Genomic DNA, 18,038 nt, shown 5'->3' with positions numbered 1-18,038 from the left:
GGGGACAAATCTTACTTAAACCCTTACTTACCTTCTGTCTTAGAGTCAATACTGAGTATTGGTTCTAAGGCAAAAGAGTTGGTATGGGTAAGGTAATGAGCCTTAAATGACTTGCCCAGGGTCACACAGCTAGGAAGGGTCTGAGGCCAAATCTGAACCTAGGACCTCCCCTCTCTGGGCCTGGTTCTCAATCCACTGAGCCCCCTAGCTGCCCCCTGGGAGTCAAGTTTCACTAAAGAAGTTAGCAGGCCAGAATCAAAGCACTGGTACCATTTTACTTCAATAACAATTTTCTTCTAGAAGTCCAAAAGAGAGCAAAATTGTGATCTCATTAAAATTTGTAATAATCTTATATAGTGAAAAGAATGGGAGTATATTTAGAGCAGTAGCCTTGGAAACAAGACTTGGTTTGAATCCTGACACCTGGATGTATGTCTGGACAAGTCACTGGACCTATCTGAGCCTCAGGTTTTTCATATGTAAAATGACCATAATAATAATTGTATTTCCCTCACAGTGTTGATATCAGGATCAAATCTTAAAGTGCTATATAAACATAAATTATGATTATTGCTAAAGAGAGTAAGTTTTTAAAGGTCCATTCAGAACCTATAAGTAGCTTATATCTCAATTCTAGAGCCAAATGTTCTTAGTCATCACTCTTTTCTATGTCAATTAAACAAATAAGCAAAAAATGACCTAGAGGTTACCTTTCTGGAGACTGTTACTTTATATTCAAGAGCACTGTTTCATTTACCTCATTTTTTAAAGCTCAGTCAATTAAGGAACAATTGATATTTTACAATATCCTCTGAAGCAAATGAAATAACTGACACATGGATGTAAAGAGGAAGTTTGATTATATCTACTTAGGTAAAAAAATCAATGGCAAGCTAATATCTCATTATTCCTGCCTCTATGTCTCTTATCCCTTCCCTTTTCTCTTCTCACAGAGTCACCACCTTAGGTCAGGTCCTCATCATTGCTCACCTATATTATTTCAGTAGCCTTCTAACTGGTCTCCCTGATTCAAATCTCTTTCCTTCTCCAATCTATCTTCCACACGATTTGTGCTTGCTTAAAGTAAAGACCTGACCATATTTTCCCTGCTCAATAAACTCTTACTGGCTCCCTATTGCCTCTTGGATCAAAGATAAGCTGCTCTAAGCTCTAAGCTTAGAGCTCTAAGAGTCCTTTACAACCTATCTTTCAACCTCTATCTTACAACCTCTATCTTTCCAGTTATTATACATTATTCTTCTTCCCTCACACCAAACTGGTGTTATTCCTATTCCTCAAATATGACATGGTATCTTCTTTCTCTTTGCATTGGCTGATACCACCTATACTTCCTCAAGCTTGGAATCCCATGTTTCTTTCAAAACTCTCCTTGAGCACCACCATTCTAAGGAAACCTTTTCTTATATACACACACACACCTCCAGCTCCAAGTGCTCTCACTCTCCCCCAAATATGAATTTATTATATTTATTTTATACATGTATATACATGTTATCTCCGCTGATTAAATGAAAGGTCTTAGTAGGGAAGAACTGTTTATATTTGCCTTTGCATCTTCAGTGCCTAGGGTAGCGTGTGGCAGGTGTATCTGCTTGCTCAATGATTAATAGTACTAATATCTAATCAGCACATTAAGGGCAAAGCTTCCTATGTCAGATGTGAAGGTTAAGCTTGGCTTATTTCAAAAGCCAGTTACTTGTTCCATATAGTAGGGGAATTTGTGGATATGTGCATTCATGATCAGTATTTCATTTAATACCATTCATTCAACTGTACCTGGTATAATATGTGTGAATCCAGTGAGGTTCTTGTTTTAGGAAAGACACCAACAAACTGTATCACGTAAAGAGGATGGTGACCAGGACAATAAAGCTACTCAGAGTCAAATCATATGAAAACTGATCAAGAGAAGTTAGCCTGATGAACAAAAAACTTAGGGAGAACATGATAGATGTTTGAAGGGCTGGACAAGCCCATGTGTAAAACGGATTAGACACATTCTGTGTAGATCCAGAAGAAAGAACTAGTACCAGTTAGAGGGAGCTAGAGGGAAACTGTTTTCAGCATAACACAAGGAATGGTCCCAAACTGTTTTGTAAAGTAGTAAGGTGCTCAAACAGAAGCTAATAGATTACTTGTCAGAGATACTGTAGAGTTATGTACTCTAATTATGTATTAGATAAGGGGTTGGGATAGATGACTTCTTAGATGGCTTTCCAATTCTTTTATTTTATGACTCTTGAATATTTTTCTTCATATGTTTGTATTATGAATTAAAAGCTCCATTGGGTAGGACTATCTTTTCTTTGAATAATAATACTATGATGAAGTATGTTTAAGCCAAGGTTGATCTTTTAAATCATCTTTCATCATGCAAGATCAAGAAGCAAATAGGAAAAAGAAATACCAAACATTCAGTAGGAAACATGAACAGGAAGATAATACTCATAACAATTTTTTCCAACCTAAAGTGCAAAGAACCCATAGTTTCTTAGTATTAAGTTATTTATCTATAAAGAATGAGTGTATATAAGACTGTTCTTAATTTTTTTTTCTCACCTGAGCTCCTTCTGTAGGTGGAATGTGTTGACCAAACATAGGTGGAATAGCAGTACCACATTCTTGACAAAAAATAACAAAAGGATCAGATGGGCGAGTAGTTAAACAATTTGTACACCTAAAAAACAATGGTTTATTAGTTGAATATATCTTATGATTCATGTTAAGAATATGGAAAAATAAGCATTTGTGGTCATAAGATAACTTTTTCTTTATAAAACCTTTACATTCTATCTTGGTAATAACTATAAGGAGAAAGGTAAGAGTGAGGCAGAATTAAGTGATTTGCCCAGGGTGATATGGCTAGGAAGTGTCTGAGGCCAGATTTGAACCCAAATCTTCCTGATTCCAGGTCTTGTTCTCTATCCACCAAACTGTCTAGCTGTTTGGATAAGATACCTGGGTGTTGTCAATTTCCAGACATTTCCAGACCATGCCATTCTAATTATCCTTTTCCCTCTCTTATTACATTATGGACCCTGTTTCTGAGACATTAGGTTCTCACAGGTGAGCTTTTTTTTGTCTTATCTCAACTGGAACCAGATCTTCACATTACTTTTCAGGCACTTTCAAATCATATCATTTAAAGTGTATCCCACTCCTTCCCATTCCAGCTTCTCTTAATGCATTGTTTTATATAGGTTTCTTGAGAGGGCAGAGTCAAGATGGTGGCCTAGAAGGAACAGAAGTTCAGACCTCTGAATACCCTTCCTAATCGATCATAAACTGAATGCTCCCAGAGGACTGAAAAACAAACTTAACAACAAGACAGAGCCAAGGAACCCTCCTGCTGGACTTAATTCAAAAGGTATGTCCCCCCAAAAGCAGGAATCCGAGAACACTCGGGTTTAAGGGGAAGACAGAAGGAAGGTCCCAGGACCCATCCCCCCTCCCACACTGAGACTCCCAGACTCCAGCGGCAGCGGGAACTTCTGGGAGGGCAAAGATGCTGGTCTAGAGGGCGTATATTGCAACCAGGGCTGTGATAAGTTCACAGTGTCCAACACAGATGATGGGGAAGGAGCTAGAGAGGGAATATAGACCTAGGTACCTGGCCAGAGCTGTAGAGATCCTCCATATTTGCTCCAGCCTCCCAGGAAGTTTTGGACTCAGAGCACACCCAGCCCAACTAAGCTGAACTTAATCCCATCAAAAGTCTCCAGAACTCAGGGCAGCCCAGGCTCCACCCCCATCCTCATTGACTGCTGGACTTTAATCCAATCAAAAGCCTCCAGAGGACAGGGAAGCTCAAACCCTAACAAACCTCCACCAGAGACTACACCTAGAGATCTACTGTTAAAGCTCCAAGAGGGGAGACTGACAGAAGCCCCCAAACAAACAAAAAAAAAGAAAATGAGAGAAGCAAGAGCACAGACAAATACAGGGAGTAAAGAAGGGCTGAATTTGAGCAAACGACAGAAAAAGAATAAAGAAACTACAATAGACAGCTTCTACTCAGCAAATGGAACAGAGGGGGAGAGATCAGCAAACGATAAATCAGAAATCCCAGTGAATTGGATACAGGCTGTGGAAGAACTCAAAACACAATTAAGAGAGGCTGAAGACAATTGGGAAAAGAACTTAAAAATTAAGATAACATCTGGAAACAGAGGCACTTGAACTAAAACAAGAAAATAGTGTCCTGAAAGCCAAAATCAACCAGCTGGAAAATGAGGCAAAGGAGATGAAAGATGAGGTGAAAAAGATGAAAGATGAGAAAAAGGAGATGAAAGACGAGGTAAAGAGGATGAAAGATGACCTCCAAAGAAAATCAGACCAAAAGGAAAATGATGACCAAAAAGCCAGGGATGAAATCCAGTTTTTAAGAACCAGAATACAACAACTGGAATTAAGTGACCTCACAAGGCAGCAGGACACTATAAAACAAAATATAAAGAATGAAAAAATTGAGGAAAATATGAAGTATCTCATTCACAAAACAGAGGATTTAGAAAATCATTCAAGGAGAGACAATTTAAGAATCATAGGTCTACCAGAAGACCATGACAAAAGAAAAATCCTGGACATAATACTATAGGAAATTATTCAGGAAAACTGTCCCAATATCCTAGAACAAGAGGGGAAAGTGGAGATTGAAAGAATCCACAGATCACCTCCTGTACTTAATCCCCAACTGACAACACCCAGGAATGTTATAGCCAAACTCAAAAACTATCAGACCAAAGAAAAGATATTATAAGCTGCCAAGAAGAAGTTATTTAGATACCATGGAAACACAGTGAGGATAACTCAGGATCTGGCTGCATCCATACTGAAAGACTGAAAGGCATGGAATATGATATTCCGGAAAGCAAGGGAACTAGGTCTACAACCAAGAATAAAATACCCATCAAAACTGACTATATTCTTACAGGGGAAAGTATGATAATTCAACACAATAGAAAAATTTCAAGCATTCGTAAAGAAAAGACCAGACCTGAACAGAAAATTTGATGTCCAAGCACAGAGTTCAAGAGAATCATCAAAAGGTAATTAAAAAACAGGAGAAAAGGAAAAACAAAACAACAAAAACTGTTTAAGAGACTCAATAAGTTAAAATATGTATCCCTATAAGAAAATAGGTCATTGATAACTCTTTAAAACTGTTGCTATCACCTGGGCAGCTAGAAGAATTACACTTAGAGGGAACAGTGACAAACTGTATGGGATGAAAGGGCAAGACATAAATAGGTATATAGATATATGCATGCATAAATACATGTACGTGTGTGTGTGTGTGTGTGTGTGTGTGTGTGTATACAACCAGAACTAAAAAAAAAGAGAGGCTAATACTAAAAGAAATGGGGAAAGAAACAAATGGGGGTAAATTGATATGCCACAAAGTAGCTCATGGTGGGAGAGGGGAGAACATCGATACCCTGGAAGGGTAAAGAGGTTGGAGATAGGTAATACTCAATTCTTACATGCTTTGAAACTGACCCAAAGAGGGAAGAACAATCCAATCCATTGGGGCAGGGAATAGATTTGTGCCCTATAGGGGAGTAGAAGGGTAAAAAATGAACTGATGGGGAGGGAAGCAGTACAAGGGAGGGAGAGGGTGGGGGGTGAACTTTAAAAAGACTACAGGGAAAAATAAGGGGGGGAAATGAGAAGGGAGGGGAGTAGAAAGGGAAGCAAAATAAGGGTGGAAACTAGGGGGACTGATTAAAAACAAACACTGGTGTAGAAGGAAATAGTGAAAGAAGAAAAGGGAGGACCAGGAGTAGAAATCAAAATGCTGGGAAATACACAGCTAGTAATCATAACTCTGAATGTGAATGGAATGAACTCACCCATAAAACGCAAGCGGATAGCAGAGTGGATTAGAATCCAAAACCCTACCATATGCTGTCTATAAGAACACACATGAGGAAGGTAGATACATATAGGGTGAAAGTAAGAGGATGGAGCCAAGTCTATTGGGCATCAACTGATAAAAAGAAGGCAGGAGTTTCAATCATGATATCTGACAAAACCAAAGTAAAAATAAATCTAGTCAAAAGACATAGGGAAGGTAATTACATCCTGATAAAAGGCAGTATAGACAATGAGGAAATATCTGTACTCAACATGTATGCACCAAATGGATATAGAGCATCCAGATTTCTAAAGGAGAAAGTAGAGGAGCTCAAGGATGAAATAGACAGAAAAACTATACTAGTGGGAGATCTGAACCTTCCTCTATCTGAACTAAATAAATCAAACCAAAAAATAAATAAGAAAGAGTTGAGAGAAGCAAATAAAATCTTAGAAAAATTAGAGTTAGTAGACATGCAGGGAAAAATAAATAGGGACCAAAAGGAATATACCTTCTTTTCTGCAGCACATGGTACATTCACAAAAATTGACCATGTATTAGGGCAAAAAAACATTGCAAACAAGTGCAAAAGAACAGAAATAACAAATGCAACTTTCTCAGATCACAATGCAATGAAAATAATAATTAGTAAGGGTACATGGAGAGGTAAATCAAAAATTAATTAGAAATTAAACAATATGATTCTCCAAAACCAGTTAGTTAAAGAACAAATCATAGAAACAATTAATAACTTCATTGAAGAAAATGACAATGATGAGACATCCTTTCAAAACCTATGGGATGCAGCCAAAGAAGTACTCAGGAGGAAATTTATATCCTTGAGTTCATATATTAACAAATTAAGAAGGGCAGAGGTCAATGAATTGGGCATGCAAATTAAGAAACTAGAAAGTGAACAAATTAAAAATCCTCAGATGATGACTAAATTAGAGATCCTAAAACTCAAAGGAGAAATTAATAAAATTGAAAGTCAAAGAACTATTGATTTAATAAATAAGACTAGAAGCTGGTACTTTGAAAAAACAGATAAAATAGACAAAGTACTAGTCAGTCTAATTAAAAAAAGGAAAGAAATAAACCAAATTGACAATGTCCAAGATGAAAAAGGAGACCTGACCTCAAATGTAAATTAAGGAAACCATTAAAAACTACTATGCTCAATTATATGGCAACAAATATGGCAATCTAGGTGATATGGATGAATACTTACAAAAATATAAATTGCCTAGACTAAAAGAGGAAGAAATAAATGACCTAAACAACCCCATATCAGAAAAAGAAATTGAACAAACCATCAAAGAACTCCCTAAGAAAAAATCCCCAGGATTCACAATGGATTTACAAATGAATTCTATCAAACATTCAAAGAACAACTAATCCCAATATTAAACAAACTGTTTGACAGAATGAGCCAAGGAGTTCTACCAAATTCATTTTACGACACAAACATGGTACTGATCCCAAAGCCAGGCAGGTCAAAAACAGAGAAAGAAAACTATAGACCAATCTCTCTAATGGATATAGATGCAAAAATTTTAAATAGGATACTAGCAAAAAGACTCCAGCAAGTCATCACAAGGGTTATCCACTATGACCAGGCAGGATTCATACCAGGAATGCAAGGATAGTTCAATATTAGGAAAACCATCTACATAATTGACCATATTAACAAGCAAACTGACAAAAACCACATGATTATCTCAATAGATGTAGGAAAAGCCTTTGATAAAATACAACACCCATTCTTATCGAAAACACTAGAAAATATAGGAATAGAAGGGCCTTTCCTAAAAATAATAAACACTATATATCTAAAACCATCAGCCAACATCATCTGCAATGGGGATAAACTAGAAGCCTTCCCAATAAGATCAGGAGTAAAACAAGGATGCCCATTATCACCTCTATTATTTAACATTGTACTAGAAACACTAGTGGTAGCAATTAGAGAAGAAAAAGAAATTGAAGATATTAAAATTGGCAATGAGGAGACCAAGCTATCACTCTTTGTGGATGATATGATGGTTTACTTAAAGAATCCTAGAGAATCAACCAAAAAGCTAATTGAAATAATCAACAACTTTAGCAAAGTTGCAGGATATAAAATAAACCCACATAAGTCTTCAGCATTTCTATTATCTCCAACCCAATTCAGCAGCAAGAATTAGAAAGAGAAATACCATTTAAAATCACCCTAGACAATATAAAATACTTAGGAATCTATCTGCCGAGACAAACACAGGAACTATATGAACAGGACTACAAAACACTCTCCACACAGTTAAAACTAGATCTAAACAATTGGAAAAACCTTGATTGCTCATGGGTGGGATGAGCTAACATAATAAAAATGGCCATCCTACCCAAACTTATCTATTTAGCACCATACCCATTGAACTTCCAAAAAACTTCTTTACTGAATTAGAGAAAACCATATCAAAGTTCATTTGGAAGAACAAAGAATCAAGGATATCCAGGGAAATCATGAAAAAAAAATACAAAAGAAGGTGGCCTTGCAGTCCCAGATCTCAAACTATATTACAAAGCAGTGGTCATCAAAACAATTTGGTACTGGCTAAGAGACAGAAAGGAGGATCAGTGGAATAGACTTGGGGTAAATGACCTCAGCAAGACAGTCTATGACATACCCAAAGACCCCAGCTTTTGGGACAAAAATCCACTATTTGATAAAAACTGCTGGGAAAATTGGAAGACAGTGTGGGAGAGATTAGGTTTGGATCAACACCTCACACCCTACACCAAGATAAATTCAGAATGGGTGAATGACCTGAACATAAAGAAGGAAACTATAAGTAAATTAGGTGAACACAGAATAGTATACATGTCAGACCTTTGGGAAGGGAAAGATTTTAAAACCAAGCAAGACTTAGAAAGAGTCACAAAATGTAAAAGAAATAATTTTGACTACATCAAATTAAAAAGTTTCTGTACAAACAAAAACAATGTAACTAAAATTAGAAGGGAGGGAACAAATTGGGAAACAATGTTCATAACTAAAACCTCTGACAAAGGTCTAATTACTTAAATTTATAGAGTTAAACCAGTTGTACAAGAAATCAAGCCATTCTCCATTTGAAAAATGGGCAAGGGACATGAATAGGCAGTTTTCAGTTAAAGAAATCAAAACTATTATTAAGCACATGAAAAAATGTTCTAAATCTCTTATAATTAGAGAGATGCAAATCAAAAAAACTCTGAGGTATCACCTCACACCTAGCAGATTGGCTAACATGACAGGAAAGCAAAGTAATGAATGTTGGAGGGGATGTGGCAAAGTGGGAATACTAATTCATTGCTGGTGGAGTTGTGAATTGATCCAACCATTCTGGAGGGCAATTTGGAACTATGCCCAAAGGGCGATAAAAGACTGTCTGCCCTTTGATCTAGCCATAGCACTGCTGGGTTTGTACCCCAAAGAGATAATAAGGAAAAAGACTTGTACAAGAATATTCATAGCTGCGCTCTTTGTGGTGGCAAAAAATTGGAAAATGAAGGGATGCCCCTCAATTGGGGAATGGAATGGCTGAACAAACTATGGTATATGTTGGTGATGGAATACTGTTCTGCTAAAAGGAATAATAAAGTGGAGGAATTCCATGGAGACTGAAACAACCTCCACGAAGTGATGCAGAGTGAAAGGAGCAGAACCAGGAGAACATTGTACACAGAGACTGATACACTGTGGTTCAATCGAACGTAATAGACTTCTCCATTAATGGCAATACAATGTCCCTGAACAATCTGCAGGAATCTAGGAGGAAAAAAAAAACTATCCTCAAGCAGAGGATAAACTGTGGGAGTAAAAACAGTGAGGAAAAGCAACTGTTTGACTACAGGGGTGGAGGGGATATGATTGAGGAGAGACACTAAATGAGCACCCTAATGTTGGTTAGGGGAGGGGTGGCAGGAAGAGGGGGGGAGGAAAAGAAAATGATCTCTGTTTCCAATGAATAATGTATGAAAATGACCAAATAAAATAATGTTAAAAAAAAAAGAATATAGGTTTCTTGAGGGCAGAGATTGTCTTTCTTACTTCAATTTTTATCTCCAGTGATTAGCACAATACTTTGCACATAGTAAGTGTTTAATATATTTTTTATATCATTCATTCATTCAGAGTTAGCCTCTCTAGGCCTTCCTCATAGGCAAAATGAGAGGCTGGCAAAAGTCTCATTGACTTTTAGAAGCTTATGTCCATGGGTTCAACATAAGAAAAGGAGGGAGAGGGTCAGGTGTAGAAGCTACCACAAGTACCTAAAAACCCAGCTTCTTCTCAATCAGCCTACTCTGGGCCCATTTTTCTACCAGGGACCCATGCAGCCATGAAAGTGAAGGTAGAGGTTTTATTCAATCCTACTTCTATGAGAAGAGAAGGCTGGACTATATTTGGGAAATTATAGCGTATGTTGAATTTTTTAAATCTATTGTGTTCTAGCCATGATAATATGGCTATAAACTATGTCACACCATTATCTCAGAGAAATCATCCCATGTAACTCATCTTTCTGTAAATCTCGCAGTAGGATATTATGGATCTAGAGAAGACCACATTTTGTTTATTTTCCTATGTATCAGTCATAAAGAACGAGGAAGTATGCTACTGTTCAAGCAATTAAAAAGCATTTATTAAGAGCCTATAATGGACCAGACATTGTTCTAGGCATTGGGGATACAAATAAAATAAATTAAACAATCACTATTTCAGCTTATAGTCTAATAGGAAACGCACAAGGACATATATGAGTATATATATAGTCTGGGGCATCTGGGTGGCTCAATGGATTGAAAGCCAGGCCTAGAGAAGAGAGGTTCAGAGTTCAAACCTGGCCTTAGTCACTTCTTAGCCATGTGACCCTGGGCAAGTCACTTAACCCCTTAGCCCTTACAGCTCTTTTGCCTTGGGACCAATACTTATTATTGATCTCAAAATGAAGGTAAAGGTTTAAAAGAAAAAGGCAAGTATGTACAGCCTGAAACCAAAGTCGTAGTAGTTTGCCAGTTTGCCAGTAGTAGTTTTATGGCAATGACATTCATACATGAGGGGGGGAAAGAAGATGGAAGTGCATCTTAAAGGAAGGAAGGGATCTCTGAAACAGAAGCTGGATCGTGAATATGTCCCAGACATGGGAGGCATCCAGTACAAAGGCTCAGGGAGGGAAGATAGAGGGTCATGTTTTAGGCACAGAAGGAAGGCCAGTTTGCATTGCAAAGTGCAGTAAGGGGAGTAATGAACAATGAGGCTGAAAAGAGAAGTTGCAGAAATATTGTAAAGGGTTTTAAACGCTATACAGAGGAGTTTATTGACTCTAGAGGCTCTGAGAAGTCAATAGCATTTGAGGTGAGTGACATATATACAGTTAAGGACAAAAATCCCTTTGGCAGCACTGTGGAGGAAAGACCAAAGTGGGGATAGAGTTAAGGCATAAAGAGCAACATTTGACAACTAAATGGCTATGAGTGCAGGAGAGTGAGAAATTGAGAATGACAAGAAGATTAGAAACCAGGGAGAATGGTGGTACCTTCCGAAGAAGTAGAGAAATCTGGAATATGGAGTGGGTTTGGGAGAAAGATGAGTTCTGAATTAGATGTGCTAAATTTGAGATTTCTTTGGAACTTCTAGTTTGGCATGTGCAAATGGCCACAGAAGATGTGGGGTTGAGTTTCTGAGAGAAGACTGGAGCCAGATTATATAAATATGGGAGAGTGGTTAAGTCCACGGAAACTGAAGAAACCATTAAGAAAATATTTATGTAGAGAAAAAAGAACAGGGACTAGGATAGAGCCTTGGAGAGCATTAATAGTAATGGGGCACAATCAGGATGATAAATCAGCAAAGATGCCTAAGAAGTCGTTATTGGGAAGGTGAAAGAACCAGAAAGCAGTAGTGTCATGAAAGTCCAGAAAAGCAAATATCTAGTAAGAAAGGGTGGTCAACAGCATCAAGGCAACAAATAGGTTGAGAAGGATGAAGTCTGAAAAAGACCATCAGATCTGACAAGTAAGAAAATCCTGGGGTGTAAAGTGAGGTGGCTCAGTAGATTGAGAGGCTGGCCCAGAGAGGGGAGTTCCTGAGTTCAGATCTGGCCTCAGACACTTCCTAGCTGTGTGACCCTGGGCAAGTCACTTAACTCCCTTTGCCTTGCCCTTACCAATTCTTCTCCTTTTGAACCAATACTCAGTATTGACTCTAAGATAGAAGGTAAGGGTTATTTTTTAAAAAGAGGAGAATACTGGCAACTTGTGAGATAAGCAGGATTATAATTGATATCTTTGAAGGCAATGCCTACACCAATGAAATTATAGTTCCAGTAGGTAAAATGTTTATCTTTTGAAACATGCAAAATTGTCAAATTTTCCAAAGCCCACAAAACTCCCTAGTGCCTCTCAGAGAACCAGATTAAAATGGAATTGGGAAAACAACAAAATAAATATACAATATGGATAATGTTGATTTGTGGTTTTCTAAATCAATATGAGGCCTGTAGGCATCCTTTTTCATCTCAATTTGACATCCTTGCACTGACTAAACTATGAGTTTCTAAGCAAAATAATAGTTTCCTACCTACTTAGAATTAATCAAATTGATCAAGGAAAAAGTAGGGTATACAAAGAAAGTAGCTAGTTGATAAAAATCAGTCCCTGAGCAGTCCACTCAAGCTTCTGAAACAAAGGTCTCAGAAGTAGAATCACTATTATTATAAATGGGTAGGTATGTGCTATAATTTAAGTTTATAAAAATATGATCCCTTATCCAGAAAGGAGAGATATAGTTATTTTTTTCTTTTCTAAAACTACTTCTATTCCCAAAGCCAATAAACTATTAATTTCTTTCATATAATGATTCCCAAACATAGGTCTTTACTTCACATAAATTGGCAAAATTTTCAGAATGTTAGTTCACTGACACTTCTAACATATACACACATACATCACTCATTTTTAGAAGGAGCAGTAAACTTATGAAGTCAAACAAGCTTAACCTTCATATCTGAAACAGAAAATTTTGCCTTGAATGTGGGATTTTCTTGGCAAGATCCTGGAGTGGTTTGCCATTTCCTTCTCCAGCTCATTTTACAGATGAGGAAACTGAAGCAAGCAGGGTTAAGTGATTTGCCACAGGTCACACAACTGGTAAATATCCAAAATTGGACTTGAACTCGGATCTTTCTTATCCCAGTGCTCTATCCACTGCCCATGAAATGCCATAGGAGTTTGTATTTGATTCCTGAGATAAGAAAAATCCACTGAGGTTCATTAAATAGGGCAGTGAGCTGGTTAGAGCTGCGCTTCAGGAATTCTGAATGGAGTATAGGAGAGACATGGGACCAGGAAACCAATGAAGAGATTCCTCCAACAGTCCAGGTAGGAAAAGATGAAGGCCAGAACTGTAAGTGGTCATGTGAACAGACAAAGACAAGGATGCCAGGACTTTTATAGTGGCAGAATCAACAAGATTTGGCAATATGTAGAGTAAATGTGAGTGGATATTTAAGGATGACTCAGAAGCCAAGAACACGGATGAATGTAAGAATGATGGTAATTCCAACAGAAACTTCCTTTGAAGATGGATGAATTGGTGGGAAAAGAGAAAGAGTTTTGTTTTAGACAAATTGAGTTTAAGATGCCTAACTATAACATTCAGTTCAAAATGTCCAATAGGAAGCTTGTGAGGCAAGACTAGAGTCAGGGATAGGTAGTGTTAAAGGAATTTTCTTAATCTCTCTCTCTTTCTTTAAGAGCAGAAGATTTCTAAGTAAGAGCAGGGATAGTGAGATTATTACTCTAATACCTTATGACTAAACCTAAAATCCTAATCCTACCTAAATTTTCTATAAAACCCTATTCTAACTGTCTTCAAGGACAGGTTCTTCTGCCTGGGGAATACCAGGTCTAACTTATCTACACTACTACTACCTAGAAAAATATTCACTATCTACCCACCTAAGATAATCAATAAGCATTAATCACCTATAACCTCCTTAAATCTATTTCTCTCTCCCAACTGTCAGTAGTAAAACTGCCTGTCAGTCTCTTCACTGAGAGAGAAAGAGACAGTAGGTGTGTCTCTGCTTTGGACTGGTTTAGGGAAAAACTGGATTCATCTCACCACCTTTCCAGGATGCCCTGAGGAATACTCTCCTTAGTTCAAGTTCCTTCCTGAGCTGTTTATACCAAGTCAAGAGAAAGAGATAAGAAAATACTTTTATCACTGGCTTTAATTAAGAATAAAATATCTTTTATCTTCATTAAGACATTACCTTAAAATTTGATTATAATCTAAAATGAAAAAATAACAAATAGTTGTTAAAAAAGTTAAGAAAATGCTTCTTTTGCCATTGGCACCTAGCATTTAAGAAGAGTATAACTTAATGATACCTGCAATTACTAAAACAATCTTTAGCTGTAAGCTTTAGGCCACTGGCTTATTGTTCTTTTAAAAATCTCTAGAAATTAATGTTATAATTCACAACAATATGGGGATATATTATTCACAATGATAATGTGAATTATTATTCATAACAATAATGGGGCAGGTAGGTGGTACAGTGCCCAGGCCTGGAGTCTGAGTTCAAATCTGGCTTCTGATACTTACTGTATGACCCTGGGGCAAGTCACTTAATCCCGTTTGCCTCCATTTCTTGATCTATAAAATGACTTGAAGAAAGAAATGACAAACCACTCTAGTAATTCTGCCAAGAAAACCCCAAATGGTATCACAAAGAGTCCATTACAACAAAAAAATGAATGTACAACAACAAAGGACCGATTATGGCTGAGGCACTTATTTAAAACTATAATTATCATAAAATGATATTTTTGTTGTCTCCCTCCTTCAAGTTTGTCATTGTCCTTTTCTGTTGTTAAAAGCTAAGGATAAAGAGAAAGCTTTACTTACTTGAGAAAGTTTGTTGCTTTGTTAATTCTCAGGACCTGGGCATTGGTCACCTTCTTCTGGCCATTCATGTACGATGAATTAGTTTGCTAAATAAACAGATGTTTATTTAGTATTTTAGCATAACACTATAAAGACAAGCTGAATTCAAAATTTTATTAAGTCCTCTCAGGTAAAAAAAAAAGTTAAGGAGTTATATAATAATCTTAGCTTAAAACTTTAATTATAGCTTTAGAACATTTAATCAGAGTATAATTGCAAATACAATGTCCTCATATTTGAATAAGAGATTTAAAAAATTTTTTAAATACGTTTTGACCTAGAGATACTAGGCCTATATCTTAAGGAGGATAATTATAGAAATAAAGGCTTTACATATACTAAAATATTCTTATCAGCCCTTTTTTGTGGTATTAAAGCACTAGAAACAAAGACTGTCCACAAATTGAGGGGAAAACTGAACAAATTGTAGTATATGAATGAATCCAATATTAGTTAGCCAGAAATTATGCAAATGAAGAATTCAGAGAAACATAAGAAGATATATGAAATGATGCAGATTGAAGCAAATAGAGCAGGGGAATAATTGAGTTAGACCAAAATGAGGCAAAATGAGGTACATTAAAAGAATACCAAAAGAAAGTTGAACTCCAAGTAACTTTCCCAATCTTGTCCCTAGAAAAGGCATAATGGACCAAAACATTCTTCTTATATCAGAGAGGTAGACATTATGGGATAGAATGTTATACATATTGTCAGACGTAGTCAGGAACTATATTATTAGGTATTTTCGTTTAATTGTTTTTCTTTTGTTCCAAGGAAAGGATCAGTGTTTGGTGGAGTGGGGGTGGGAGTAAGACAGTATAGATAGAAATAACACGAATAAAACAGATTTTTTTTTAATGTTTTGAATTAACTAGCCAGCAGTGTAACGACATCTCTTTGGCAGCTTTTAGTATACCTATGTCTCTAAAAATGCCATGACTTACCATAAAGCCATCAGTTTGTTATTAGGACCAATTTGCTAAAGTATAATTTCTTTCTTTTTTAATTAATTCATTTATTTAGTCAATTTAGAACATTATTCCTTGATTACAAGAATCATATTCCTTCTCTCCCTTCCCTCCCCCCACCCTTCCCATAGCTGATGCACAATTCCACGGGGTATTACATGTGTCCTTGATCAAAACCTATTTCCATGTTGTTGATGTTTGCACTTGGATGCTCATTTAGTCTATATCCCCAATCATATCCCCTCGACCCATGTAATCAAGCAGTTGTTTTTCTTCGGTGTTTCTACTCCCACAGTTTTTCCTCTGACTGTGGATAGTATTCTTTCTCATAGATCCCTCCAAGTTGTTCAGGATCACTGTATTTCCACTAATGGAGAAGTCCATTACAATTGATTGTACCACAGTGTGTCAGTCTCTGTGTACAATGTTCTCCTGGTTCTGCTCCTTTCGCTCTGCATCACTTCCTGGAGGTCATTCCAGTTCCCATGGAATTCCTCCAGTTCATTATAAAGTATAATTTCATTGGCACATTTTTCTGGAGGACCAGAGAACACCTTTCATTGAATTAAAGATCTGCAGTCAGAAAGATAACTTTTGCAATAGACCCAGCCCTCTCACATCCCCACAGCTTGAAACTTTGAGTGTTCTTTTCATTGTGTCATTTTCATTTGGTTTGTTTTATCAAATATTCTAAAGTTAGGAATCTTTGGATATCATTTTATTTTATTTTCCCTTTTGAGGTAATAGCCTTGCCAAAGTCTGCTAGATAAGGTAAATCCTGTAGGCACGCACAAGGGTCTCTCTGGATCTGAAACAGGCCCAGGTGAAAAATATGTACATGAGACCTGAGATGTGTGGTGTCACATGTGAAAAGTAAGACAGATGGTTCCCTAGGTCTGAAATGGACTGTCTTCTTCTGAAAAAATCCTTAGTTTCCTTTAAAGCATACCTCAGAAAGTTTCTCCTAGCCCAAGTCTTTTGTGATCCCTTCTTTTGCTGGTGAATTCTCACTCCTGAAATTGCTTTTATTATATTTACTTACCTGTGCATAAACTGTGTGTCCCTCTCCCCTCCCCACTAGAATGCAAGCTCCTCAAGGCAGGGATTTCTATTTTTAATGCTATGATCACTTGATTTCAAAACTGTAAGAAACCTCAGTAGCCATCTAATTGAACTCATACATAGAAAGGAAAACCCACCACAACCTGAAGAACAAGTAATGACCTTGCCTTTGCTTGAAAACTTCAAGTGAGAAGATTTTTGAGTCCATCTGCCTCACAAATTAGCCCATCTCACTTTGGTATTGCTCAAATTGTTTGGAAAGTTTTCCTAAATTTTAAGTCTAAAATTCGTCTCTTTGCAAACTAATATTGGAAAATCTCATTCTTTTTTGAAAACTGGGACAGCATCTGCCTTTCTCCAATCCTGTAGCACCCCGCAACAGTCTGAAAAATATTTAAAAGACACTTGACAGTGGCTAGGCAATCACATTTGCCAGCATTTACCTCCCAGGATTGTGAGGATCCAGTGAGATAATAATTCTACAACACTTAGTACAGTGCCTGGCATATGGTTAGCACTATATAAATGTTAGATATTATTATTATTCTTGCAGTATAAAAGAATATGACTTGGGCCTAGTGAAGTTCTGAAGGCTGGGATAAATATTAGAGTGCTCTTTATATATATTAAAATTTGTAAGTATGTGTGTTTGCATGTATGCATATATTTGTATATATGTATTTGTACAAAAATCTCTTGGGGGAAGCCAATACTCCATTTTTTTAATATTAGAAAATTCTCCAGGGAAAAATGGCCCAATGACATGAGTTCAGTAAGCTCATATAATGTGAAAAGCTTCATGTTGGTATTAAAGTAGGCTGTGAATTTTCTAGAGGAAATTTTGTATAGTAACTGATCCTACAAATAGCTGTGGCCTGGGGGCTGATCTGGGTCTTCAATGGACTGTAGTTCCTAGATCATTTTATCTAGTCTCTCTCTTACTGCCTGCACTCTCCACCTTATGTCCCTCACTCCATACTTCTTTCTATATATCATGTCACATCAGTATTATATAAGCTCCTTAAAGGAGTGGATCATTTCACTTTTGCTTTTGTAACTCCAACACTTGGTATAATCCCTTATCTGTAATAGGTTCTTTTTAAAAAATCCATACATTTTGACTTCCGGTTAAGATGGCGGCTTAGAGAAA

General features: G+C 36.9%; 1 protein-coding gene across 2 annotated transcripts in view; it reads right to left on the bottom strand.

Moving 5' to 3' along the window:
• The window catches only part of DZANK1 (double zinc ribbon and ankyrin repeat domains 1), a 146,670-nt gene that overhangs the window by 87,895 nt on the left and 40,737 nt on the right, over positions 1-18,038 (bottom strand). For both annotated transcript variants that reach the window (XM_007476646.3, XM_007476645.3), the window contains exons 7-8: positions 14,817-14,902; positions 2,581-2,698 (exon numbers count right to left, since the gene is read on the bottom strand). In XM_007476646.3, the coding sequence (XP_007476708.2) occupies positions 2,581-2,698; positions 14,817-14,902 (204 nt within the window). The remainder of the gene's footprint in view (positions 1-2,580; positions 2,699-14,816; positions 14,903-18,038) is intronic.

This window comes from Monodelphis domestica, chromosome 1 (genome assembly GCF_027887165.1).
Source record: "Monodelphis domestica isolate mMonDom1 chromosome 1, mMonDom1.pri, whole genome shotgun sequence".
Classification (NCBI taxonomy): domain Eukaryota; kingdom Metazoa; phylum Chordata; class Mammalia; order Didelphimorphia; family Didelphidae; genus Monodelphis; species Monodelphis domestica.
The sequence above is the reverse complement of the archived record's forward strand: the minus strand, read 5'-3'. Positions and strand labels throughout refer to the sequence as shown.